Raw genomic sequence first — 24,941 nt, 5'->3', positions numbered from 1 at the left:
TTATGACACTGAATTTGATAAGACCAGCAAGAAGCATCTTCAGTAAAAGTACAAGCTTGGTAAGTCTGAAGTTTTAAGCTAGTTGTCCTCTGTGTCTTTTGTTGACAAGATAAACGGTCATGCAGGAACTTCGGATGAAGATAAATTCAAACAACTTTGGCATGAAAGCTTAATTCCTTTCCCACCTGATAATTTATCTTTAAAAAATAGAATTAACAAGTCTCAGAATAAAGTAATTACCTGGGAAAGATATCACAGGCTACAGACTGTAGTAAAGCAGACTTGTACTGTGAGATTCTAACTCTAAATTGATGCCTCATTAAACTGAGTTACCGTGGATGTGCTTGACACACGCTGGGACCCCTTTTATCACAATTAGTGAGCCATCTCCAGCACTCCTCACAAGTCTAATGGAATCAGCGTGCTTAGGACTAGCCCAAGGCTTCTAATTGCAGAATCAGCAAACATGCTAATCATCACCTTGTTGCCCCATTGTTGTGAAATGAGATTACAGAGAGGAATGGAAAAATGTAGCTATTTCAACACAGTACTGGAAGATGCTTTTCATAATTACTTCTTTTTAGATTTATTTCTGTAAGTCCGTGTACTAAAGTGTCTAAAAGGTGAGCCAGGTTGCCAAGTTTTACACACATTCTACAGCAAACAGGACTTATCCCCCCTACCAAAGATTTCGTAATATTATAGCATACTTTAGTGAATCTTAATAGCAAGATTACAAGATTGTAGTAACTACTCTGCAGATACAGCAAATACTGAAAATGAACAGTTATTTCTGTAGGTACCTGTAACAGTGCTTCAGATAACAATTTTTGTTAGATGTTCACTTAAAACCATGGCAATACAACAAAGATCTGGGATGAGCATTAGTAATATTTTATTCCAGCTGCTACAGAGGCAGCTGAGGAACCATTCAACCTCTTTCTTTAAGGCCTATTAAAATAATCTTTTCATTATTATTTCAGTAGTAGATTTAAAATCATGCAGATATTTAGAAATCATGTTCAGACTTGATCATACAAAGACAGATGTCAAACGTAAAACTCCTACTGACTTCAATCATGAGCAGAATCAGGTCCTCAACACAGAATAAAAATAAAGATTACTGGGAGTCTTCAAGTTTAAAAAAAACAAACCAAAAGAGTAAGTCTCAAAAAAAGTAAGGCACCTGAGAGTGGTGGTGGTCCGCTGCTTAATACACGTTCTGTGTGGTCAGCTCTCCAGAGGATTCCCTAATATGATTACAAGTCAAGTATTCAGGGTTTGGGTCTGGTTTTAAACAAACTTGCTGCTGCTTCCAGTAATGGAGATGATCATCTGAGAGCGTAATCTTATTTCTGATATCAAACCCTTCCCTGAATACTGAATGTTCCCCGAACATTCTTGCATCCAGGAAAAACCATTTCACAGTCTTCCACTGAAAACACTACTAACTTGCATGTAACTGACCTGTTCCATTTTCTTTTAAGGTATTCTCTCTCTTGGAAACACAAGTGGTGAGTCAGTTGTTATGGTAACTGGGTTGTTTTTTTTTTTTTTTTCCCTTTTTTTAACTAACATAAGACAGCCTGTGTGTTATCTGATGCTGTTCCTCCATTAAGTTACACATTCACTTTTGTCAAACAGCCTAAAAAAGGGCTTTTTGGATAAGAAATAGTGGGGAGAAACCAGAACATTTTTCCCAGGCACCCTGCTTTGGCAATTATAAAGCCGCTCCAAATCCTTACACTGTAACATGTCCAAGCACATATGAAAAGATGCAGGTTTGGCTTAGCCCTCCTGCATGCTCCCGAGATAAATCATCATATTTACCCTCCCCTTTGGTAAGTTTCAATGTAGAAATTCCTGGAAGAGATAAATCTTTCTTATCGCAAACTTTCTTTCTATTGATGAATCCAAAACTCCAATGAATCAAGTTGAGTGCTGCTAATTAAAGGACAATCCCAAAACATTTATGTTCAAATTATTTCTGTTACAGGTTAAAACATATTGACCCGAATTATCAAGGCCATAATGAAAACTTTAGCACTATTGCAAACCAAGCATTTTAAATATGCAGTGGCACAAAATAATTTCTCCCCCCCTCTATGATCTTTCTGCTTAAACAACCCACTAAAATTATCAGTTACTCCTTCACCTGTGTTTTGTTTCTCATTCAAATCCAGTGTTATCAACTGAATACTCACAATGCTAAATAGAAAGATGGGAATCCATTCAGCCATAATGAACCTCCAAAAAAGTATCTTAATTAAATACACTTTCAATGGAAGTCAGTGGAACTAATGGGTGAAGGAAGAAAAAGTATCTAATAGTGATAAGGTTAAGTTAGATGACAGAACACTTAAGGCTAAGCACTTATAAAAACAGTAAGAGCCAAAAATGGAACTTTTTACACTTCCAATCTTCTGAACAATGAAGCAGCCATACGTTTGAGTTGGCTTCATACAAGCGCTCTGTACATTCCTAGCCCTGGTTTCAATTGAAAGCTTGTTACTCAGCCTTGTAAATCCTCCTAAATTTAAGACACGTAGCACAATAACCTTCTTCAATGACAGATATGAAAAATATTTTAGCTGATGCAGCAGAAAAGTGATGATATGAAGCAAATGTAAACCAGCAGAATTACAACAAGCCGGACACTGAGCAACATTAAGTCACTGATATCAGTGCCCAGAAATTTCTGTCTTCATTAGACTGTGATATCTTGTCATAACAACAAGAATACAGTGAACATCCTTCAATATGCATGCATTGCTTCCATTACTGTAACAAATAACCAAGGTAACATTGCTACTCTAAGTCCATTGAGTAAGGTTTCTAAGCCTACTTTTAAGCAGTCATGATAATATTTTCTAAAAAGTGTCTTGGAAAATAATACTGAAACAAAAAACGCTGTAAAAAGACATCAATAGCATTAAGAAAAAAAAAAACCAAACCCAAAGAGCTGCATTGATACCAAGCTTACTTACTTGCCCAACATCATGAAGTTACTAGAAATTCATTTGTAAGCCTAAGATAGGTATTAGTAACTAGTGACTAAAGAGGCTTTCCAGTCAAGTGACATCTAATATATCTTTCCTGGGTGTGGATCCCATTACCTATTTGAAATATGGAAAAAATCCATATTTAAACAATAGCTACATATATGTTACTAAACAACAAAACCTCTTGGAACTCTTTCACTAACAGTTCATCAATATTGGATAAAAAGATGATTCTCCATCATTGCATGATTATATCCATACTACAGGCACTGATGCATGAAAGCTTCAAGGATCTCATCATTTACTTATCGGCAGAAGTTATTCCCAAGGTATTTTGAGAGCCAGCCAACATTTCTCTCCATAAGTAGAAATGGGAAGAATCAGAAGAGAAATCAGTAAGACAATGGCCTGAGAAAAGAATCTTTCAATAGCTCTTCAGGTGTTCCTCTTTCTAGTCTTTTTTTTTTCCTCTTTTCTTTTTTCCCCTCCTTCCTTCCTCTAGTCTCTTTGGCATCTCTCCCCACTCTCTCCACCCCATCTGCCTCACTTCATCTAACTTGCCCTCCAGTACCAATTATTGCAGTGTCCCAGATAATCCATTCATTGAAATCAGGGACAATTAGGTAACACTGAAAAGTCACTTATCTGCCACAAACACTCAGAAACACACACTGTCATATGAAGAAATCACTCTGGGCACGACCGCAATGGAACACTTCAAAAATCAATTTAAGAATTCCTTTTTGTGGAAGGAGGATGCCTGGAAATACTTTGCCAGAACTCTGAACACTCTTTTATTGTCCCATGAAAGGAAGAACACTACCATTGTGTGTGACCCTGAGATCTGGTAAGGAAATGCCCTTGCAATAAGTCAACCAAAAGGAGGACGTACTTATTTAATGCTGGTAATTTGGGGATATCTTTAATATTTCAAAATAAGTGAAACACACTTACTGAGTTAAAAACAACTGGAAAAGGATACTAAAAAAAGGACAGAAAACTGAACTAGTAATTTTTTGCAAATTATGCACGCCAGTGTGAACCAAAACAATCAAGGTGGGACAGCAGGAGACAAGGGATGCTGAGGGTGAACATGTGCAAGGCTCTTCAAGTCACTTTGTTGTTTCATCTTTTTACAGGACAGAAAAGCATTGCAAAATTATGAAAATATAGCAGTCATTCATACATCCATCATTCCATCCTCCTGAAAGGCACAGTGAAATGGATCAGCAGGACAAGCACATGCACACAAGCAGCATAGCCAAGTAGTGACACTGTAGAGAACAACGGCTGCCTGCCTGTAACAACAGGATGCCTTGAACCCCCAAAACTATCAGCTCAGTGATCTATGTGGAAGAATGACTGGGTTTTGTTTCAAAGTCCTAATACTTAAAGCAAAACACATCTTCAACGTTTACCCTGCGATGTCATCTTTCCAAAAACACTTAAATGCCTGCTCTAAAAGCGCTCTTCTTTCTATTGCAACATATGGTACCCCATCCAGGGAGTCACAAGATATTTTGTTTCTAATTGATTAAATTGCATGAGTCACAGACAGGATTTGCACATGGATTGCAAAAGCAACTGCTTGTTTTTCACAAATTTCACAGTGTAACACATAGCTGGGACAGTTACCTTTAGATCCCCAGCTACCACCTGGCCAACAAAAAGCCTCCTCAGAAGCAACAAATCTGAAGCTTAGAAATCAGAGCCACCTACTCTTCTGATTTTATTACACGGCCAGAAGTATTTCGTGGTGTTTCTTTTCCTCCTTACACCTTTTTGTTACAATTAGGAGCTCAACGGAAAGTGTTCTGTCTTTTAATGTTATGGATACAGAGAAAGACTTTGTCAATTCTGATGTTTCAACACTGATGTTTCCCATGCCAGTCAAAGTTGTCACTAGAAGCACCTGAAGTACTGGCAGTATTTCTGAACATGAGTGAATCTGGACTCCAGGTTCGAATTTCAGGCCCTGTTTCATTCTTGGTAAATGAATTAAGACTGTAGAAACTTACTTGAACGCTTTTGATCTTGTTGCACACCAGTACATTTCACCTGATTAAAATAACTGAAAGAAAACCTAGGAGGGACAAATTTCACCTGCAAAGTGGAATAAGTGCCATTATTTTGTTTCTATTTATTACGAGACGTTCAAAACTCTGTGCTGAAAAAAATCCATTTAAGAATTGCCTCTTTGTATTACCAAGGCAGTTTTTTTATACTCTAGAGTTACTTTACTACTATGCAAAGATACTTCTTCATTGAGCAGTCAATTAATCCATTATTTTTTCTTACCATGCTGGCTGCTTGAAGCATCTCCATCTCCATATTGGCGTCAGTTCCAGGTTCTGGCTCTATGTCCCTTAGGGACTCGTGAATCAGCCAGTGAAATCCAGAATTGCTAGTGAAAGAAGCAGTGGATTTCAGTTCCCAGTTTCCAGATGCACATATGTCAAGACACCTTATACACTCAGATCCAGTGAAAGAAAATAGTTTTGACACTTTTGTTTGTTTACGCTGATAGGTTTTTAATCTTAAGTGCAAATAGAAGAATAAATTCACCACGACAACCACCAGGTACTCAGTATATAAATTTAAAGTTGGGTATACAGCAGAAGACACACGTTAAGAACTACCTCTCCAACAATTTCATTAGATTTTGTCATACTGGAGATACAGCTGACAAATGAGCCTATATATTTCATTCAGGTTACCCCTTCTATTTTCCAAGTTCTGTTGAAATGCTGCACAAACTGAAAGCAGTGACTTCCCTAATAAACAGAGAATCAAGTTTCACAGCTTCAAAGAAAAATTTCACAGTAGATTCAATTTCATCTGGTACTGTACTTCAAATAACTACTGTGGAGTATTTACAGTTCTGACATCAGCTATTATCCTTGACAGGAAAAAAAAAGAAGAAAATTGTTGCTATAAAAACATGCAGAGAAACAAATTGCTGGGTGAGATTTTGTTAACAAATTTCAATGAGATTTAAAGGTTCTTGGCCTTTTAGAAGTACTGACACATCCAGCAGTTTTCAGAGACTTGAGTGGATTTATCAATACTTCAGAAATCAATTATTACAGGATCACAAATCCGTATTTAGAAGGATGATTTTTATGTTCCCAGATTGAAGACAGGGCATGGTGTATCGTTTGCTCAATTAGAGGATCTTTCCTTGAATAACCAAGAAGCTACCAGTTAGGGGCAGGGGAGGGCAGCAAACAACTTGCACTCTTTAAAGTCTGAATAATACACTATAGAAGTGTACGTGACAACCATAAAAACACCTCAGCATCTAGAAAAAGGTATCTGCTACTATGTTTAGGTTGTAACACTTGTACCTTTGCTGTAATTTATGATGTTGGCAAACCAACTACCTGATTTTAGATTACTGAATACATATATAATCAAGGGAAATACACAATAAAATTGACTCTTCCCCAGACTACGTACACAGAAGTTAACTGTTTTCCTCCCAGTTTCTTCAATCAGCTCAAGTTGTTAGCAGAATCTGATGGGGCTTCGTGGTTTCCAGTGCCAGCCCAGATCTCCAAATGACAACTGCTTACAGCTGATCATCAAAAGAACAAGAAGTAAGGAGTTAGTACATCACAATTATGTATTAATTATCTCTTACTGTTACTGTGTCACAACATTACAAGTCCTGGTAAAGATAAAGAGTATAAACCTCTCTGTACTTCTTAAAAAGGCATCAGAACTCTCTACTTTGTCCAGCAGCATCAAATAAAGTAAATGGCTGATGACTACAACAAAGGGTATGAGGAATGGGGAAGTTGTTGTGAGTCCACAACAGCCCCTCTCTCCTGCTCCTTTCTCCTCACATTTTAACTATGCTCCAGCATCAGTCCTCCACAAGCCACAGCTCCTGTCAGTAGAACCTGTCCCATGGGCTGCAGTTACTTTAGGAAATATCCACCTGCTCTGGCATGGGGTCCTTCTTCATGGGCTGCAGTGTTAGTATCTGTTCTGCTGTGGTCCTCTGCACAGAAACATCTGCTCCACCATGGTTTCCTCCAGAACTTCCACAGGCTGCAAGAGAAACCTACTTTGAGACCGGGCAAACCTGCATCCCCCTCCTCCTTCTCACACCTCAGTCTCCGCCGTAGGAAGAGTAAAATTTTGCTCATAATTTTATCTTTATGTTGCTTATTAAAGAATGGACTCAGGACAGCAAGTTCTGGCATTAAGTACCTGTAAAATTCTCTCACTTTGATTTCAGGGAACAGGAGAAGAAGGTTTAGTAGATAGATTTGATGCAAAGTTCCAACAGAAAGCTGGCAAAAACTGTGCAGCTGAAATGCTGCCCAAGACATCCAGAGTCAGCAGTCCTTGCAGAGGTGAGTATCTCACAAAGAGCAAACAGTATCATCTGTACTTGGCTTGGACAATCATGATGTTAAAGTGAACCTGACTACTAGAAGGAAGGGGATCACTCCTTTTAGGGAAAGCTGTTTCATCACAGAAGCCAAGCTATCACTCTGCCTGAAATACTTCTCTGGACATTTACTTTAAACTGAAGTCCTGGGAATAACCTTGACTTCCACAAAAATGCATTTTAAAAAGACTGAAAAAACAATTAAGGTTTGGTGATAAACAGGAATATCACGCTTCCCTAATACAGAAAGTAAATGATTGCACTGCTGAGAAAAGGGAAAATTAAGCCTAAGTACCCAATGAACAGGAGTGGAACAAATTTTCCCTCTTCAAATATATCCTTGTAGTAATCTGAAGAGAATACTTCCATGATTGTGTAGTGATTTCTTTAAGACCTATTCAATTCCTTATTGTTCAGCTTACAGTGCCAGAAAAAAAGGACTGTTAAAGTTAACATCTGCTAACTAATCACAAAACAGACCATCACAACATTTTACAGGGTTTGAACACAGCTATGAATTTTGATTACTATCAACTTTGACTGGATTAAAGCAGCTTTTTACTGTGGGACTTACGAAACCTACAACTTATTCCTTTAAAGGAAATGCTTCTAAAAATGAAGATTTTCATTCTGGGTTCAGAAAAGATGACCTAGCATTACAAGTATGCCAAATATTAGAGATGGAAATCAATCAGGTGAATTATATTCTTCTTTTTTTTGATTAAATATTTCATTTTTAGTCTTATTAACACCTTACAGTAGAGGTTATGACACGCAAATATACTTAGGATGGGCTGCTGCACAGATCTTAGTTCCATTCCATGTGTTCTGCTTCTTGACACCAAGGGTACGTGCATATGTACTGCATCTCAAGTTTTTTGGATCACTTTTGTGGCAATACATTCATATCTGATTGAGGCAATACTAAAATCTACTTATGAGCACCTCTTGAGGAGCTACACTCCAGTTGGAACTACTATACCCTGTGTAAACAGTCCCCTCACGCAGAAGTCAACTGGATTAGAAAAGCTTTCTATTAAGCTATTGAGGCCACATCTTTGCATTATGACAGGATTCATTTCTGCTCTGTGCTTAAGAAATTATAACCTGCTGAGCAATTCTTTACAATTTCCAATGACATAATTTAAACTATCTGGGCTTACTGTCTCATGCACATGCATCCCATCATGCACACGCACAGTTTGTTTCTTTTGCTACCCTTCCAATTTACTAATTCCAAAATACTTTTACTTTAAAATTAAAAATCCACGTTATTAAACCCAAAAACCTCTCCCTTGTGCAAGAATAAAAATCCATTACAAGAATATTTGATGCCTCATTGTAGCTTCGTGTTTAATTTGAGAGAACAGCTCCCTCCCTGTAGGAAAGGCCTCAGTCAAATAGTCAACCCCCTGTCCAGAGAACTACGCATTCTAGGAGAAATGAGTACTCAGAGGATGCGAAACACTATAGGCAGATCATATTAATCGAAAGAGGGACAACGAAAGCATTATGCCAAAGACTTGTTAATAACTGGAGAGCACAATGAATGTACGTACCAGCAGGGGAGCCATTGATCCACAGTCCATCACAGATGTCACCAGAACAATTAACTATAGCTCCCCACTCATTGAATACGTCATTTCTCCACTGCCCCTTTAAATAGGAATACACATGGATTTCAAATTTCGACAACACCACAGCTAAATTATAAAGAAGGGATTATTTCAGCCAATTTTCAACAGCAGAGTGGGTGGTCCTCAGGACTTTTTATAAATACCCTTCCAACACTTGTGTGAAAAGTTGAATAGGAGACCACACAACCATCAAGGATTATGTACTCCTCTAAAGGGGAAAGGGGGGAGAATCAAACATTTCTTGCCCAAGGTTTGTTACTGTGGGATACTATTATGTGAGGTCCTTCAGTTCATATATTACATCGCATTAAATTACATGGCAAGAATGAATAACTGCTTTGTCACATACAGAATCACACATTATTTTGCTTTTTAAAGATGGTGAAAAGTGAAATAGTGTACCAAACTCAATTCCAAAAAGCTTCAGTTATTTAAATCTGGACTGCATTTCACCCAAGCCATACCCTTCAAACAAAAGTTTAAAAATTCCTGAGGCTGCAAAGCCAAATACCACAGAAGCTTAGGTATGAGCCAATTAAAAGTTTCTAGCAAAGTTAAACTTGCACATGTAAGCATGCAATGGAGTGTTACGTCATGGTGAACGGGCAGTTTTTCTAGTGTACCCTTTCAACACAGTATAATCTTGAGATGATTAGTTCACAGCCACAGTTCCACTAACATTAACCGACAGCACAGTAAACATTCCTTTGTGTGGTCCTATACTAGGGAAGGATAAAAAAAATTGTCAAACCTTTCACAGGTATTTGCTGCCAGGACAGGGAAGGAGACAATCAGGAATACTGGGTTCAGTTTCAGATATGAAAAGAACACACTGTATACTGTACTATGCATCTTGAAGCACAGAGCTGGCACCGAAAATTAGTCTGAGTTGTTCCCTTATCTTGGGAGGAGTTTGGAGTTGAAACTGATAAGGAAATAATCAGACAATGGTCAAAGTCCAGCCTAAAGTCCAGGCATAGGAAGTAAAACGACTCCGTAACAAATGTCACTTGTTTTATGTGGTACTAAATCCTGTTCAGCTATCAGACAATATTCTTTCAATGTTAAGAGTACATAAGGAACTAGAGATTCAAAACCTAAAGTGTGCATTCTTCTATTAACTTGGATATCTAGCTTTTAATGTGATAACAGCAGAGGGGCCAAATAAAGCACTGCTGTAACTCTAAACTGTGTGAACCCAGTTGAAACTCCAGATGGGTTTGACAGCATTTTGTTTACACCTTTAATAATTACAGATGTAAGCTAGAAGATGAAAGCAAAGACAAAGCAGTTCTTTGGTAGTATGCTTCTGATCCTACTTGCTTTGGCCTATTCCTTCCATCACTTCAAAGCACACAACACTATCTCAGCAGTCATCTCAATGACAGCAGCACTGTTAGTAACTAATGTACTCAAGATCCAAGCTCCACCAGCATTTTCACAATCTTTGCTCAGTGGAAGGGGTAATAAGTAGTTGTCCTAGTTGTCCTCCTGAATGTAACAACCAGGTCTAGAAAAAACTCACTGTGACTGGAACTGTATCCAAATTTTGTACTGAAGTCACAGAGGCCTTCATCCTGCACCACTGCATTTAAATATACAATAGGATTCGGCTGGGTACTGCTTCCTCTAGGGAAGGAAGAAGGCCAGGGAGTATAAAATATGCAACCTATCTCAGTGGTTCCTTATCACTACCTGTAAAGGCATTGTACTTGCTTTCAATCAATTCTGATGATTGCCTACTATTAATGTCACTCATTCTCTTCAGTAATTAAGCCACCTCTTTCTTAGATGTGCCTTTGTCTTTCGCTGGCACATTTCCTTGTCTTATTCTCTTTTCCAGATGGCATAAGGATGAGAGATAAGTGTTGCTAAAAGTTGCTTAGCAATGCAACACATGCAAGGTTTGGAAATGCTGACGTCCACATAAGCACTATCTATACATCACACATTTATGCAGAGAAACAAAGGCGTGAACAACCAGAGTGACACAGGGGCCTCCAGAAAAAGAGCTACCAGTTAGTACACAAACAAAGGGGAGCAGGAAACAGAGAAGAAAAAGCTACAAGCTTCCAGTGATGGACTGTATTGTGCTGTGGGGGTTCTCTTGTTTGCATTTGGTTTTGGTTTTAAACTAGAACACAAAATTCTGCTTTAAACAAAACTAAATCCTTGAGTTTTAGTAAGGCCCTGTGTTTTCTGTGATTCAGAGACCTACAACGCACAACGACACTGCAACCTACTCATAGAGACCAAAACAGAAATAAAGCTCGTGAAGAACAGCAACCAGTGAAGACAAAGATGTTTATCACCAACTAGGTATCAACACAGATATCCTCCTATCCCAGTAATCAGTAATAAGGAATTTATTCCAGTAACTGCACACTGCAGTTGTAATTGTTTCTAAACTCTAAAGTAAATGTGCTTATATGGGATTTATTTAAACCACAATTAAATCTTTTAGGTAATAAATAAGAACATTTAGTACACTAACAGTGGTAATTTCACAAGATCATATTATCATATTAATTCATTTCTGCAACAGCCTGTGTAAACAGGTTATCATGACTCACTGAGTTTAAAAAACCTGAGATGTTAAGAATTTATTCATTATGGGAGACAACTTTGAAACAACTAGTTCTAAGAAAATAACTTAAACAGTAGTAAATTCACATGCAGTTCAGTTACATGATGATGTTTCTATGTTTCAATTACTGGCTACTACAGTTTTTATTGCAATTAATTCTGTTTATTTCAAATTCAAGCTTGCCTGCCTCTAGACTCAACTCATCTGCCTCCACAATCAATTTCTACATGCTCTGATTTGGGCTTTCATCAGTCGTTTTCATCATTTGGTTTCAACCATTCATGAAACTTATTTGCATGATCCTGATCTTAAATATCATGTCAAAATTACCCTACAGATTCAAGCAATGACTGAACCATGTTTCCCTTTATTAAAATCTCTGGCATTACAGCATACAGCCTCAGTGGATGCCAATTTAGACAAACACTGGTCTAGTGGGATGTGTCTAGAGGGGGCTGGAACTAGACGATCTTAAGGTCCTTTCTAATCCAAGCCATTCTATGACTCTATGATGTGTATTCAAATACACAGTTACTCATGTATATCCTGACTACTCATCTGGCTGAATATGTTCAGATAGTTCACACAATATGGCCTGGTTTTAGAACCTGGGAGAATAAATGTTTATCCCAAGAACTACAGTCTCAAATATAAATCACAGTTTATGTAAAAAGACATATAAAGTTTTATTTCTCCCTCAAACCTCAGAGTTTCTATACAACATTTCAGAAAGTTATTGACACTCAAATTGTTTTACTGGCTTAATATACATAAAAGACAATAACTTTAAACTGCTTTTGATCCCTGAATAAGGAAATACTAAGGAAAATAATAAGGAGAAATAATAAGGAGAATAATGTTTTGCTGGATTTTTTAATACAGGAATGTAATCAAGATTCAGGAAGACCTACTGTATCTTCCAATTTCATAATATCCACTAGTATGCAGAATAACTCTGAGCAATCAAAATTCAAGTAATTGGAATAATTTGCATCAGAACTGAAACTGTGGCATTTCCAAACAGGTAACTCAGATGGATTTGGGGGGAACACAGGCCTGCAGGTGAAGAAGCCCATAAGGCTTGCCACCTGTTCCATGTGGTTAACAGGTGTATCTAACAGCAGGCCTTCCTCTGGGAAGGACGACAAACCAAACACAGCCAAAACACACAAAGAAGCAGCAACAGGGACAGAATGGAGCACAGCATCTGCTTACTAGGACCTAGGCAGCAGCCAGAAATGAGAAATCACAGAAAGGAAACACGTTCATGAAGAAAATGAGCAATTTACTTCATTAGCATCTCATTGTCATCTTTCATTCTCAAATGTGTGCACATACGAATGCACGAAAGCCAGACAGGCCACTGTAGTTACAGTTTCTATTTAGCATCTCTTGACAACATTTCTACCCATTGTGAAAATAGTTTTATGTTTAAGCAGTAGATAAATCACAGTTGTTGGTCATTATTGGACTCCTCTGCTGATATAGTTACAATCATTGCTTGTTTACTGGACATTCAATCGATCTGAATCTCTGACGATTCGCAGCCTACAATATGCTACTAATTGACAACATCCACTTACTAAAAATTTATCACTTGCAAAAGATTGATCTAAAAATCTATCCCTGACATTATTAGAGTTAAAACCTAAGAGGAAAAACAGACAAATTCAACATTCCTGCCATTACTCAATTTATTCACATAGATCACATAGAAGTAAATCTAGAATACTTTGCAGCTTCAAATATTTGCCCATGTTCTTTCTGCTCTAGCAGATTACTTCAGTATGTCCAAGGTGCTGTTTCATAACTCTATGGTAACAGGTCAAAAAAAAAGGAGCTAAAAAAAGTTTAACCTATTGTTTTGCCTGAAGAAAATTACTCTTATGCTTTCATTGTTTTATTTTAAGTTACATAATTTGAAAGCATCATACGCAGAATGAACAGTTGCATTAAGCGGTTGCCTTTTATATCATGTTTTCTACGCGATATAAATAATCGATCAACAAGACAGTCGTCAGTAATGTCAGGATTTTATCCGGGGGGGCAAAGGGAAGGCAGAGTATCTTGTCACTTCTGAGCACATACACAGTCTAAACTTAAATATAGTACTAAATGCTTACAACTCTGCAGAGCAGACCAGCTACTGAACAAATGTAAGCCTATAGAATTTACTAAATCAGTCTCAAAACAGATGCTAGAGAGACACCCAGTGGCGCAGAACTGCGTGCACACAAAGTGACACAAGAAAGTTACCTACAGAAACAGATGCGTCAAACAATCTTGAATTTCTTAATATATTTAACTTTCAACAATAAGTGATATTGTACTTAGAACAAATATAAGACATTATAAAAGCCTAGAGGTTTATAATTAACAAATACTTTTTTGTTATTACTGCTGTCTAATGGAGACTACAAATGTACAAACATAGTTGTTATTTTGAAGCTAACAAATCATATTCCTTCTGGTCTGTAAAACCAAGAGTGATGTGTTCAAAAGACTTCTAGTGTGTTCTATTATGGTTCAGGAATGTACTAAAGTAGTACTTGAATTTCAGTCACCTGAACAGCTTTTTAAGGGAAAAAAGTATCAGAAATTGATGATATATGTTTCTTGTTTCTACCATTGACATATTTGATTAGCTTTCTGAAGTGACTGACGGTTAACACAGCCTAACTTGAGGAGCCAATGGAAAACATGAAAAACAGAACTCTTCAATAAACATCATGGAAGTAGGACAACTTGGACTAAATCAGTTTGGCTGCCTGTGATACATATTTATATTACCGATTTTAAGGAGACAGGGTTTGGGGTTTTTTTGGTAGTTACAGACTTACCTGTGGATGCCCAGCATTGAAATCCATTCCCCATAATTTCTCCATGAACACACTTGCTCTCATAGTAACCTCCATCTTCGATGAACACCCTGTCCTGACCTAGAAAATAAAACAATACTTCCTATTAACAGAGAAATGTCCACCCCTGTTTCCTGCTCAAGGAGAAGATTGAGACTTTCTCATGTTTTTCTCGTTTACATGACCAAATTTATCTCTATGCATTGTTGGCACCTTCACATGTTTTAGACTTCCCTCACTACCTCAGCATCTAAACACTGACCCCAGCTGAAGGGACTTAAAAGTATATACAAGGCAGAAACGCTGAATCCATTAAATCAGGTGTTTCCTTATTGGCTCTAATAGAAGAGAACAGAATCACAGTCATTAAAACTTGAAGTCAAGGATCTGACTTGCAGTTGTGAGCTCCACAGCTGTTAGTTTCACAGGTAATGATCACCTACATGCAAAAAGGGGATCCTTTCACCTTCTGGTTCTGTCTTACAGTATACAAAAGGTTTAATGACTACAAATGACAGCATTTTTCAGAAAAGGTGAAACTAAAAGGATCGTTGCAGACTTAATCAATTTATGCTCCTCGGGTCAGCATAAATCCCTGGGCTCAGTCAAAAGGCCTCAATTCCTCTGGCAAGACACAGCCGAGGCTCCCACACCCGCCCTGCCCATCGTGGTACGAGAACACAACCGAAATTATTCCAACAACTCAGAAATACCGTACTGAACTCTCAGTAACTAGTAATACTGAAGTTAAAGCACTGATTCCCCTCGGGGATACCTATTCTACAACGTCAGTACCACCAACTACGAAGAGAAATTTATTTCCTTGCTACTTAAATTCACTTTACACGGCAATGGGAACCCGGGCTCTCAAACACCCGCAGGTCATTGCAGCATTACCGACAGATGACACAGAAGCAGCCACGAGCTACAGCATTAGGACCACAGGAAGAGCGACTGCATCTACATCGGCCCACAACGAGCAGCGGGAGCTCCGCTTCTCTTCGTGTGGCGGACACAGGAGACCCGCCCCGCGCCGCGGGCGAGCGCCCAGGCTGAGGCAGCGCCGTCCACCTCAGCGCCCAGCTCGGCCCCACCGCGCACGCTCCCGCCTCGCGCAGGCACCGCCCACACAGCATCCCCCTCGCTCTCATAGGCCGAGCGGCAGCGAGGGGTGGGGCGCTCCTCACCCATGCGCATGCGCAGACGCTAAAGACGCGTATCAGCCGCGCCGGTCCCGCGCTCAGCCCCCGATAGCTGTATCCTGCCCTGCCCTGCCCTGCCCTGCCCCGCCCTGCCCCGCCCTGCCCTGCCCTGCCCCGCCCTGCCCCGCCCCTACCGCCGGCCCTCATAGGCGCCTCCTCCCTCCTTTTTACCGCGGCAACGCCCACTTCCCCCTCCGGGGCCAATGGCGGGGCGATATCTCGTCTTTGCCCCGCCCCTTTGCCCCGGAGGCGGAAGTGGGTCTTTCCCCGCTGTGCCGCCATATTGGGCTCTGAGGAAGCGGGCGGGGGTAGCGGCAGGAGGAGCGCGGCTCGCCCGCCCGTGAGTAGCCGCTGCCCCGCGCTGTGCCCGCGGGCCCGGCCGGGAGGGAGGGAGGGAGTGGGGCCTGCGGGCTGCGGCAGTGCCAGTCTGGTTGGGGGTCCCCCCGCGAGCGCGGGGGTTCTTTGGGCTCGGCCGTGCCGCATCTGCGGCCCGGGCGCTCCTCCCAGCTGCGGGCGCTGCGGGGCGGCTGCCCGGGGCCTGCCGCCGGCTCCGTTTCGCTGTCGCCGGGGCGCTGCCCGTCCTAGCCCGCTCCCGTGCCCCCCTCGCATCAGCGGGCCCCGCTCCTGCCTCAGGGCCTCCTCTTTCGCGGCCCGCGCCGCGGCAGCGCCAGCCTGCCCGTCCGCTGGCTCTTCCCCAAGTGTCTTGTGTTGGGTTTAACGGGTGCTCAGGGTGCGTGGGTCTCAGGGAAGCGCCGTGAGCACGGGTGCTGTGCAGCTGCTGCTGGTGGCACAGTCCTGACGGGCCAGACCTCATTCTGACAGACACCAATTAAATAACGTGGGCTGTAGGGTTAAAAGCAGTTTACACAATCAGTGGGTTGTTTTTCTGTGGTTGTCCTCCCCATTGTTAAGAAGTCACTTCAGTGTGTTGCTCTTCAGCAATGCTTTCTGTATAAGATAAGGAAACTTGCATGAGCAGCAGTGTGGTTTTGCTGGTTACGGGCTTCGTTTATGTACCAAATTTACGAAGAGTCCATGTCAGGATCTGCGAGTTGTCTGAAAACTGTGTCTCTCTGTATTTGATGATGTGAGGCAAAACCTGAATGCTTTATTGTCCCAGGTCCTGCAGTATTTAAGAGCCCAGTGGTGCAGTGCTATTTGTAGTGGTATTACCACAATGGTTGTGCGGAAAGGATTAATTGTTGGAGGTCACACATTCACCTACTTGGTGTTTTCCAGCAGGCAAAAATGTTCTAATGTGGTTTAGTTTTGGTAGCAGTTTGTATTGTGCCGGTAGCCAGCCATTCAATTGTTTGTTGTATTAATCTTTGTATATCTTTCTGATTATTTGCTTTACTGGAATAGCTGAAGGGTTATTGTAATTCATTATGCTAAGTGGTAAAGTCTTATGAAAGGGATTTCTAGTGGTTAGATTTAAATATTCTCTTAAACCAGTGAGCTCTGACCTGTGTTCTTGACTAAACTACCTTCGAAGCAATGCCAAAGACTGCTTTTCTTGGTCATTATCCAACTATAAATGTTCTTTCAGTAAAGTTTTATTGTGATAAAAAATGTTAACTAAAACTGTGAACTGTCAGATGATATAGTTCAGTCTGTGCTGCTTGCATGGGGCCAGTGAGCGGTTTCTTCCCATTAAAAAGGCAGTGTTAGCTGGTTGTGTTTCTTGGTCTGCTGTGGAAGAACTCTGTGTATGATAAAGAAGTGAGCGGTTTCTTTTCATTAAAACAGGCAGTGTTAGCTGGTTGTGTTTCTTGGTCTGCTGTGGAAGAACTCAGTGTATGATAAACAATCACACATAGTTGCATGTAATGTCATTTTTACACCAAGCAAAATGCTTGCTCCATTGTAAAGCCATTAGTAGCCTTACATACGGGATTCTTCCCTTGATCTACAGAGATTAATGGTTACAAGATTGTAATATTTGGTCCACTTATAGCCCAGATGTGCTATGGATGTATCTGTGAAATTAATGTTGAGGATACAGGAGGTTTTATGTTTGTGATCTTTAGAGAATTGCTCTCTGATCAATAGATGGGTTATCATTTTTATATGGCTTATATACTTCAGGACATTTTAAAAAAAGGGAGGGGGGCACAAAATCATGCTCACCTGATAATGCTGAGTAACTTCTGTCTCCTGCAGTGCAGTGAAGGGGAAGAATTATTTCCTTTTGCCTGTATTGAAAAAGTCTGTATCTCTATTGTATGAGTTTGTATTTGATTTTTTTCTTCTTACTTTAGCTTGAGTTAAAAGGGACTGCAGCTCCTGAAGCCTCATAATGAATCCCTTTATCTTCTGAAGTGTAACAGAACTCCTTTTTTTCTACTTACTAACTATTCCATAGGATGTACCTTATAGACATTTACAGAGAAAATGCACAGCTTGCAGGTTCTGTGCCTCTCCACGTTGGCCTTGGCCTGTAATTATTATTTGCAGCAGTCACTGTATGGCAGAATCTAAGATAATTTATCATTTTCTGGTTTAGTAAAGTTTGATAGATCTTTAGTATCATCTGAGGCCCTTGCGATATTGATAGAGGGCTGAAAGAACTCCCACTATCCTAGAGTTATGTAGTCCCACCCACAGATGAGGACTCCAGGAAGTAATGTCAGGGATTGCTTTTGGTGATGTGGCAGAAATGTTTCTGTTTAGAATCTGTTTTATTTTGTTTGTTTTCTATCTTGAAGGGAGCTGTAAAACTTGGTTGAGCTTAACTGAGAAGAAAAATAAAGCTCTGAAATTGGTAGGAGAAGTATGTACGAAGAAAGAATTCCCTTGGTTCATTTTTTATCACAAGTTCAGAATCCTGGCCCTTACACAGCCTTGCTCGCGTGCAACTTTTGTGTCACTGCTGAGCTCTTAATGTTCAAGAGAGAGAAACTCATTGAATAATTCTAGCAGTGGACAGGGTTTTGATATAGGTGCTTGTGGTAGAGCTTTTTATCTGTAGCCACTGGTGTACAGAGTCCTGAACTTCTTCACTTATCTAGTCAGTATTTAAAGATCCTAAGCAGCTTTTTAAAAAGTATTTTGGTTTTGTTCTTTGCCTAAAGAAACTGAGGAGGCAGGAGGGTTGGTGCTGCAGTTCATATCTCAGTGCTTAGATGTTGTAACTCAGCTCCTGCCTGCTCAAGGTGAAGATGGCTAACAAGGCTCATTCCTGCAGTTCTGCATGGACTTTTTTTCCCCTCCTTCCTAAAATGGACTGGATCCTGTTTTGCCTTTCTAAAATAGCCTTTTCTTTGCTCTCTTGCCGGTTTCTTTTGGAAATTAGTTTCTTTTGGAATAAATTACCTCTCTTTAAGAACACTTTCTTAAAAAATATTTGCTTCAGGAAGGACAATCCAAAAGAATATCACATGTAAATGCTGTTCAGATAATGTACTGTAAAGCTTCGCTGAGCTTAGATTTGTTTTAAATGTTACCTATGTGTCATGTTTTGTTTCCACAGCAACTATGTCGGAAGGGGACAGTATTGGTGAGTCTGTGCATGGAAAGCCTTCTGTGGTCTATAGATTTTTCTCAAGACTCGGACAGGTTGGTTTTCTGTAGGGCTTTTCTGAATCCATTAGAAGCAGGTCTCAGTGCAGCTTCTTAAGTAAACATCATTATTTTTGGATTAGTTGTTTAAACACTAACATCTGTATGAAATACTTACTTTGAAGCCTTTTAAAAATAAATATTATAATACCCAGCTTAATGGTATAATTAATGGACTTACATGTGATATTGCACAGTGAAAATACATGTTGTTGTCAAAAATAGAGAGTGACGACTTCAGTTTTCATGTCAGATTCATCTTAAGGAAAGTAAACTTGCATTAAATATTGAAAAAATATATTGCTTTATGATGTCCCCAGCATGAGGTATTTTTTGTGTGTGTAAAAAAATACAGAACAATGCTTGTGTGTTTGTGTGATTCAGTTTATTTGTAAGGAAGAGTACAAGTGTTTTATGTTACTCTCCTTCCCAAAATACTCCTCACAAATGCTTACTACTTCTAATTGCTACCCTGTACTAAACTTTATTTACTGTGCATCATATATTTTACAGATGTACGCTTTATATTTCTTCCTAGATCTACCAATCCTGGTTAGACAAATCTACTCCATATACTGCAGTGCGATGGATTGTAACTTTGGGTCTGAGTTTTATCTACATGATTAGAGTTTATTTACTGCAGGTAAGAAAACTGGATTTACTGCTGAAGTAGATTTAGCTATTACTGTTCTGTTTTTTCTTAAGTGTTTTTGAGGCATGGTATTACTCCAGAATTACGTACTGTGTCATTCAGCACACAGCAGAAGTAAATTAGATAGTCTGAAGAAAAAACACATCTTGTTGGTGTTAAACTTCCTGCTTCAGAATGGAGGACGTGTGAATGCTTGAGGATATGCATCTGATGGCAACAGAAATGGATATTTGTTTGGTTTTTTAAACCTTGCTTATATTACACTAAGTTCAGTTGTCATTTAGGTAGCTTTAAGTGAAAAATGTTACATAAGTTTCTGTCAGTGCACAAAAAAAAGAAATAGATTCATAAAGGTGAGCTCATCTTTTCATAGAGTCAGAATGCTTATTTTATACAGTGAGAATTTCTAGTATTTTCATTTAAAAGTCCAGAAAACTTTTTGTGCTAATGGTGGATGTAGAAAAGCACTTCTCAAGGAAGCAAAAAACCAGATTGTTTAATACTGTTGAAAAATCAGTACCTGAAAATGGTTTTCAGAAAGACACTCTTTTTTCCTCCCTGCTTCAGGGTTGGTACATTGTGACATATGCCTTGGGAATCTACCACCTAAATCTCTTCATAGCTTTCTTGTCGCCAAAGGTAGACCCCTCTTTAATGGAAGATTCAGGTATGATGAATAGTTCAGTTAATTTTGCTATAATTTTGTACTTAGTCAAACTTCCAGGTCCTTTTGCCTGATACAGTAAAGATGTGCATTACGCTAGAATCATTACATTGTTTTTTGGACTTGCAAAATACCTATACAGCTTGACATCAGGAGTCATGATAAAATGTCTTTATTATTTTCAGGACTTGAACATACTCCATATTGTGTTAGCCTTCTATGTCTTGAAGGAAGGTTTATGTGACTTAAGTTTTCACCATAGTAACTCAAGTGACCTGGTGCTCCTTTCTGTTACCTATTTTCTTTGGGGAAACCAGCGTTAAGTTACATTAAAACAGTCACTGTAACTGGAATCTGTGTGTAACAGTGAAAGTTTTTCTTTTTTTAAGATGAAAAGTAAAGAAAATCTAGAGTCTGAGGAGTGTGGAAAATGAGTGTGAGGGGGTTTGTGGTTTGTTTCTTTTCTGTTTTTTTCAGATGATGGTCCTTCTTTACCTACAAGGCAAAATGAAGAATTTCGGCCTTTCATTAGAAGGCTCCCAGAGTTTAAATTCTGGTGAGTGGATCTGTCCATGTTCTGCTTCTGAAAAACAGAAATACTGCATCAAATCAGTGGTAGCTGGGGTTGAAGGATTAATTGTTAATATTATTTTTAAGGCACTCTGCCACTAAAGGAATCCTGGTTGCTATGGCATGTACGTTCTTTGAGGCTTTCAACGTTCCTGTTTTTTGGCCAATCCTTGTGATGTACTTCATTATGCTTTTTTGTATCACTATGAAGAGGCAAATCAAGGTAACTTTCTGAAAATAGAGTAGCATTTGTCATGTCAGAACTTACTGTATTGTTCCAATCCAAACAGTTGAGCATGTTAGACGTATAAGTTGTACTGCATGTGCTTCTTTTACTAGAGGAACTTAAACAGTAAACAGTTGAACATTAGTTCAAGTGTGGAATATTTGCAACTTTGAGCAGATACTGACAATGGGAAATAAAAATGCTTTGTAGAAAAAGTCTTCATGCACCACCTCACAAAATCTTATGCTTGCTTCCAGAAGCTTTTGGTCATAGAATTCAGAATCTGCTTTTTATGCATGAGGAGTCTTAGTTTCCCCGCCCACTTCCTTTCTTCAGTTAACTGTGGCTGTTTTTAATGAAGAGGTCTTGTAGGATCTCTGATGAGTGAAAAGGGAAGTTCTGACAAGTTGGTGCGAGAGGGTAGGTGAAAAAAAGGGGAAGAAGAACACAGGCAAGTCATTCACACCAGTTTTAATAAATTACTTATGGTTTGTTGGCATTTTAAAAAGAACCAATTTCTTTCCCAGACACTCAGAATTTTGGCTAGGTACTCTTCTTCAAAGTTATGCATTAAAAGATCATAAAGATCCTTTAGTTTTAAAGAATTAAAGAATTAATACCTCTGTGCTTTATCCAGTTTACTCATTAGGGGAATCACAATCTTCACTCTACTGTAAAATTGTTGAGTATACCAAATTTGAGGTTTTAAAGACTGGGCTCATACCCCTGTTTTGATGTAAAGTGATGTAGTTAGGTATTTCTTTACCTTTACAATGCTGAAGAACTGTCTTTCTAGAGGGCTTTGTAGTTTACAATGTGTAGTATAAAACATTTTTGTAAACATATAAGTTTCTTGCCTAAAAGATTGTTCTTTTCTCTTTACAGCACATGATAAAGTACAGATATATACCCTTCACACATGGCAAGAGGAAATACAAAGGGAAAGATGATGTTGGAAAGACCTTTGCTAGCTAGAAGATGCAATCAACCTGTTGACCAGTTCTACTTCTAACTAAAGGAACGATTTTGAGCCATTGTAACAATGCCTTTTTTCTTCATAAAAAATGATTAACAGAGTGGTGACAAAACAGTTAAATTTTTGTTTTAAAGGATTGTGCTATTTTTATCTGAAATATCAGTTTCTTAAAGAAACTGGCATTCTAACCAAATTGCATTGAGTTTGTTATCTTTTGTAAGCAGTTGGAGAAACTTTGGATAATCCCATAGACTTGGGATAATGTATTCCTTTCAAGATTCATTGCACTGGAGCAATTAATGGCTTAGAGTTGTGTATTTTTACATAGTTCTCCTGCTCAGTATCACCCTGAAGTGCTGTGCACGTATCTGGAGGAAAAATGTACGGTGGCACACGTGATGCTGTTTTCTGCTTCATGGCCGTGTGCTATTTTCATAGACAAATTCAGCAGACCTAAATAGATACAGAACTTAAGCCTGTTTCCTAAATGCATGGTATTACAGAGTTATAACCAAACAAATATAGATAGGAATAAGAAATCTACAAAATTACAGGGTTTGCATTAGGGAAAAGATACTCATAGCTTCTCAAGTAACTCATTTGTGTTGGGTTTTAATGCCAGTTTCACAATGTCTCCTTGCAGATGCTAAAATTGGGCTCTTTCATGATGACTCAAACTTTGTTCAAAATCACAACTTACTTTGAGGACCTGGAATTATAAGAATCTATATTTTAATTGTTACTAGTTGGAGTTTCTTTCATACTTAAGGATTTCTTAATTTAAGCTGACTTCATGCAGCCCCTTCAGAATATACCCAAACTGGCCATAGCAGGTAAATGGTGTGGGTTTTATCACAGCTTTTCATTTTCTATGGGGAAAAAAAAGAATCTGAGATAAATGACCTGCATGTAAACTTTTTCATGTGATACAGCTGCAGTTTTATTAAGTGAATTTTTAATTCCAAAATTTATTAAAAGACAGTGTCCCCCTTTACTTGTTCTCTATCTTTATATACATATATTGACCTGACAGTATTTATGGTTCCTTCTCAATAGTCATTACCCTTAATTTATCTTCATGAAATGCCTTTTTAAACTCTTCAGGGAGTATTCAGTGGCAGAAAGCAGGAAAAGGTTAGCTCTGAAGATTCTGCATGGAGAACAGTGGCAACTTCAACAGACACCAAAGTGGAAAATACATGTAGGAACACTTTCATCTGATTTTTGTCGAATGTATTTGTTATGGAGCTCTGGAATTCAGTGTACAGTAATCCTGGGTAGTGACAGGTAGTTTTAGTTCACATTGACCTGTTGCTTTTTGTTTGGTTTTCCTGTGTTTCATTAGCAGTGTGGAAACCAGTAACGGTAAAACTTGAAATTATGGAAACGCATTACCAGAAAGGGCCTTATGAAGTCCCAGTCATGGGTGCTTGGAGCTTGTTGCCTAAAAATGTGAAAGCCCCGAGTTGGAGACGCTGTTTTAGGTTTGCTGGCGTTCCTGAATAATATGGCCAAACTGGGGAGAAAAATATGTTTATTATGTTTATCAGTATCAGCAAATGGGATGACTCCTGTGTTCAGTCGACGCCATCCATTGCAAATCAGACATTTTTACCTCCACTTGATTTTGAACGTTAGTGGCAGTTTGAGATAAATGCCTGCTCATTCTCAGGTGGGTGATGGTGCTCTGCATTCAGTGGGATTTACACTTTTCAAATAGGGATTGTAGGTGGTGCTGGGACAAGGGCATAGTTCCCTGGCTGACTCAGCATGCAAGGGCCACACAAGCTTGATGGCATTTTGTTAAACTTTGCTCTATTTTTATCACTTGAAAGTGCTAAAAAAAACCACCCTTACGGAATGCACAAAAAACTTGGCTTGACAACTTCACAGATGCTTCCCAGTCATTGTTTGTTTCCTATGTTGTTTACAGTGCAACTGAATGTGTGTTCTTACCGTTCTCTTGGCAGTGGTTTCCTTAGATAGTCATGTTTTGATTTATGATAAGGAGCATTTCTCTCCCACTGTTGCCTTGACGGTTTTAGGTTGGCAAAGGATGCCTAAAAGTTTTCTGGTGTACAAAAGTGATGCTATTACAGCTCTGAAGATCATGTTTGTACAGTAATGAAGAAGTGTTTGCATAGATACCAGCAACTGGTTTTTTTTTTTTTTCATTTATAGTTATGATGAAAAGTTAAAGTAATTTGGGAGTGTTTTTGTGATAACACTTGGAGATTTAATGGTTATGTAGCTGAGCAAGATCTCTGCAGTACAAATAACCATCTTAAAAGAAGTGCTTTTACTGTAGCACACTTCCCCTGCCACCCCAAGTTCACATTCAGTGCCATTTGTGAAAGACTTACTGAAACTGTAACTCACAATCCACAGCCTGGATCATCTGGTGTTTTCTCCCCATCTGTATTTCAAGAATACAAATAAATCAATCTTGCACATTATCTGTTGTGCAGGAATGACAGGATGTTAACTAACAATCGTCTTTTTCCCTGCTGCTCAGATACTTGTAAAACTGAATTAATATTCACATACGGGAATAAACCTTGAGGTGGTGCTGCCGAATCCTTCCTCCTTTATACTCTGAAATAC

General features: G+C 39.1%; 2 protein-coding genes across 29 annotated transcripts in view; one reads left to right on the top strand and one right to left on the bottom strand.

Annotated features, from left to right (window-relative positions):
• The window catches only part of MORN1 (MORN repeat containing 1), a 126,874-nt gene extending 111,284 nt beyond the window's left edge, over positions 1-15,590 (bottom strand). For 26 of the 28 annotated variants that reach the window (XR_010616293.1, XR_010616283.1, XR_010616292.1 and 23 more), the window contains exons 1-6: positions 15,384-15,590; positions 14,469-14,567; positions 8,964-9,060; positions 6,946-7,058; positions 6,462-6,579; positions 5,301-5,406 (exon numbers count right to left, since the gene is read on the bottom strand). Coding sequence is in view for 1 of the 28 variants with exons in the window: in XM_065696415.1 (XP_065552487.1) it covers positions 6,574-6,579; positions 6,946-7,058; positions 8,964-9,060; positions 14,469-14,543 (291 nt within the window). In the remaining 27 variants the exon portion in view is untranslated. Of the gene's footprint in view, positions 1-5,300; positions 5,407-5,507; positions 6,580-6,945; positions 7,059-8,963; positions 9,061-14,468; positions 14,568-15,361 lie in introns of those variants that run through there. The other 2 variants (XR_010616284.1, XM_065696415.1) reach the window with 2 other exon arrangements.
• A 328-nt stretch (positions 15,591-15,918) lies between these two features.
• RER1 (retention in endoplasmic reticulum sorting receptor 1) lies at positions 15,919-22,470 on the top strand. Its single transcript, XM_065696412.1, has 7 exons — positions 15,919-16,028; positions 19,161-19,246; positions 19,788-19,892; positions 20,469-20,568; positions 21,043-21,121; positions 21,223-21,358; positions 22,247-22,470. Exons 2-7 carry the CDS (start codon positions 19,166-19,168, stop codon positions 22,334-22,336), a joined length of 591 nt encoding a protein of 196 aa, XP_065552484.1. The 5' UTR covers positions 15,919-16,028; positions 19,161-19,165; the 3' UTR covers positions 22,337-22,470.
• The last annotated feature ends 2,471 nt before the right edge of the window (positions 22,471-24,941 follow it).

The sequence above is a fragment of the Lathamus discolor genome, chromosome 16 (assembly GCF_037157495.1).
Source record: "Lathamus discolor isolate bLatDis1 chromosome 16, bLatDis1.hap1, whole genome shotgun sequence".
Taxonomy (NCBI): domain Eukaryota; kingdom Metazoa; phylum Chordata; class Aves; order Psittaciformes; family Psittacidae; genus Lathamus; species Lathamus discolor.
Note: the sequence above shows the minus strand (reverse complement) of the source record. Positions and strands in the feature narration are given on the sequence as shown.

Coding starts and splice junctions, on each gene's coding strand:
- RER1 (XM_065696412.1), top strand. CDS start 19,166: ATGTCGGAAGGGGACAGTATTGGTGAGTCTGTGCATGGAAAGCCTTCT. Junction 20,569..21,042: donor CTCTTTAATGGAAGATTCAG/GTATGATGAATA, acceptor TGTTTTTTTCAG/ATGATGGTCCTTCTTTACCT. Junction 21,122..21,222: donor CTCCCAGAGTTTAAATTCTG/GTGAGTGGATCT, acceptor ATTATTTTTAAG/GCACTCTGCCACTAAAGGAA.